The sequence below is a fragment of the Wasmannia auropunctata genome, unplaced genomic scaffold (assembly GCF_000956235.1).
Source record: "Wasmannia auropunctata unplaced genomic scaffold, wasmannia.A_1.0 LD336092.1, whole genome shotgun sequence".
In the NCBI taxonomy this organism is placed as follows: Eukaryota; Metazoa; Arthropoda; class Insecta; order Hymenoptera; family Formicidae; genus Wasmannia; species Wasmannia auropunctata.
This window is the reverse complement of record NW_012026798.1, coordinates 414,044-415,266: the sequence shown is the minus strand read 5'-3', so window position 1 is coordinate 415,266 and position 1,223 is coordinate 414,044. Positions and strand designations below refer to the sequence as shown.

Sequence of the window (1,223 nt, the reverse complement as noted above, 5' to 3'; positions counted from 1 at the left end):
ACAATTTGTACATTGACATAGAAATTATAAAATATACTATCGTTATTGTATTTTTTTGTCTGATATGAAGATATATTAAAAAAATTAGAGGTAATAGTAATTTTCGAAAACACAATTTTTTTTTAGTAAAAATTACATAATTTTTAAACATTTTTTATATAATCAATATATTTGTGTAATTTTACACAATATTTTTACAGCTTACAGTATATGTGTGTACAAATACTTATAATAATAAATTTTTTTACAGCGCGTTAATGAAGCGGTGCGCAGGGCGCTGAATAAGGAGAAAAAAAAAATATAAATATTCAGGCCGGAAATATGTGCGATATCCGGAATACCCAGCAGCACCGGCATATCCAAACGCAGCACCGGCTTATCCAACAGCAGCACCGGCATATTCACCAGCAGCACCGGCATATCCACCAGCAGCACCGGCATATCCACCACCAGCAGTATACGCACCGGCGTATCCTGCGGCACCGGCCTATCCTGCGGCACCGGTGGCCTATCCAGCGGCACCGGTGGCCTATCCAGCGGCACCGGTGGCCTATCCAGCGGCACCGGTGGCCTATCCAGCGGCACCGGTGGCCTATCCAGCGGCACCGGTGGCCTATCCAGCGGCACTGGTGGCCTATCCAGCGACATCATCGGCGGCCTATTCAGCGGCACCGGTGGCCTATCCAGCGACATCGGCGGCCTATTCAGCGACACCGGGATATCCAGCGGCGCCGGGATATTTACCAGGATGTAATTATCGTAAGTAGAACTATTTTGTTAATGTACATAGTTTAAATTTTGATATTTGGTTTTCCTCAAAAGCCAAAAAAAATATGTATTGAATCCATAATAAGAAAGCAAAGTTAGAGAGATTTTCGGTATAATTTTTTTCACTTCAAGTGCAGTGTTCTATGAGGAACAATATCTACCTTGGTATAACGGTTTAGCGTAGCAAAAAAGCATCATCGCGTAAAACCAAATAGTTATTAAATCTGTAACAGTGTCAAACAAACTAATTGTGAGATTCATTATTAAATTGGAAATGTATCGTTTATTCATTAAATATCTTTATAAACAGCGAAATATTTTACAATTTCTTTCAATATTTCATTATCGTTGTTACAAATTTCACTAAATAATTAATTTTTTGCTCTACATGATACCCTCATTTGCTACACGTTGCGACCGCACTCACGAGCGTGGTGCAACTTCGTCGCTCGTCC

At 40.1% G+C, this 1,223-nt stretch overlaps 1 protein-coding gene across 1 annotated transcript; it reads left to right on the top strand.

Moving 5' to 3' along the window:
• Window positions 1-281: 281 nt before the first annotated feature.
• LOC105463052 (adhesive plaque matrix protein-like) lies at window positions 282-767 on the top strand (the record flags this gene model as incomplete). Its single annotated transcript, XM_011710068.1, has 1 exon — window positions 282-767. A coding segment is annotated over one exon (486 nt), but the record flags the coding sequence as incomplete, so codon positions are not given.
• Between the last annotated feature and the right edge of the window lie 456 nt (window positions 768-1,223).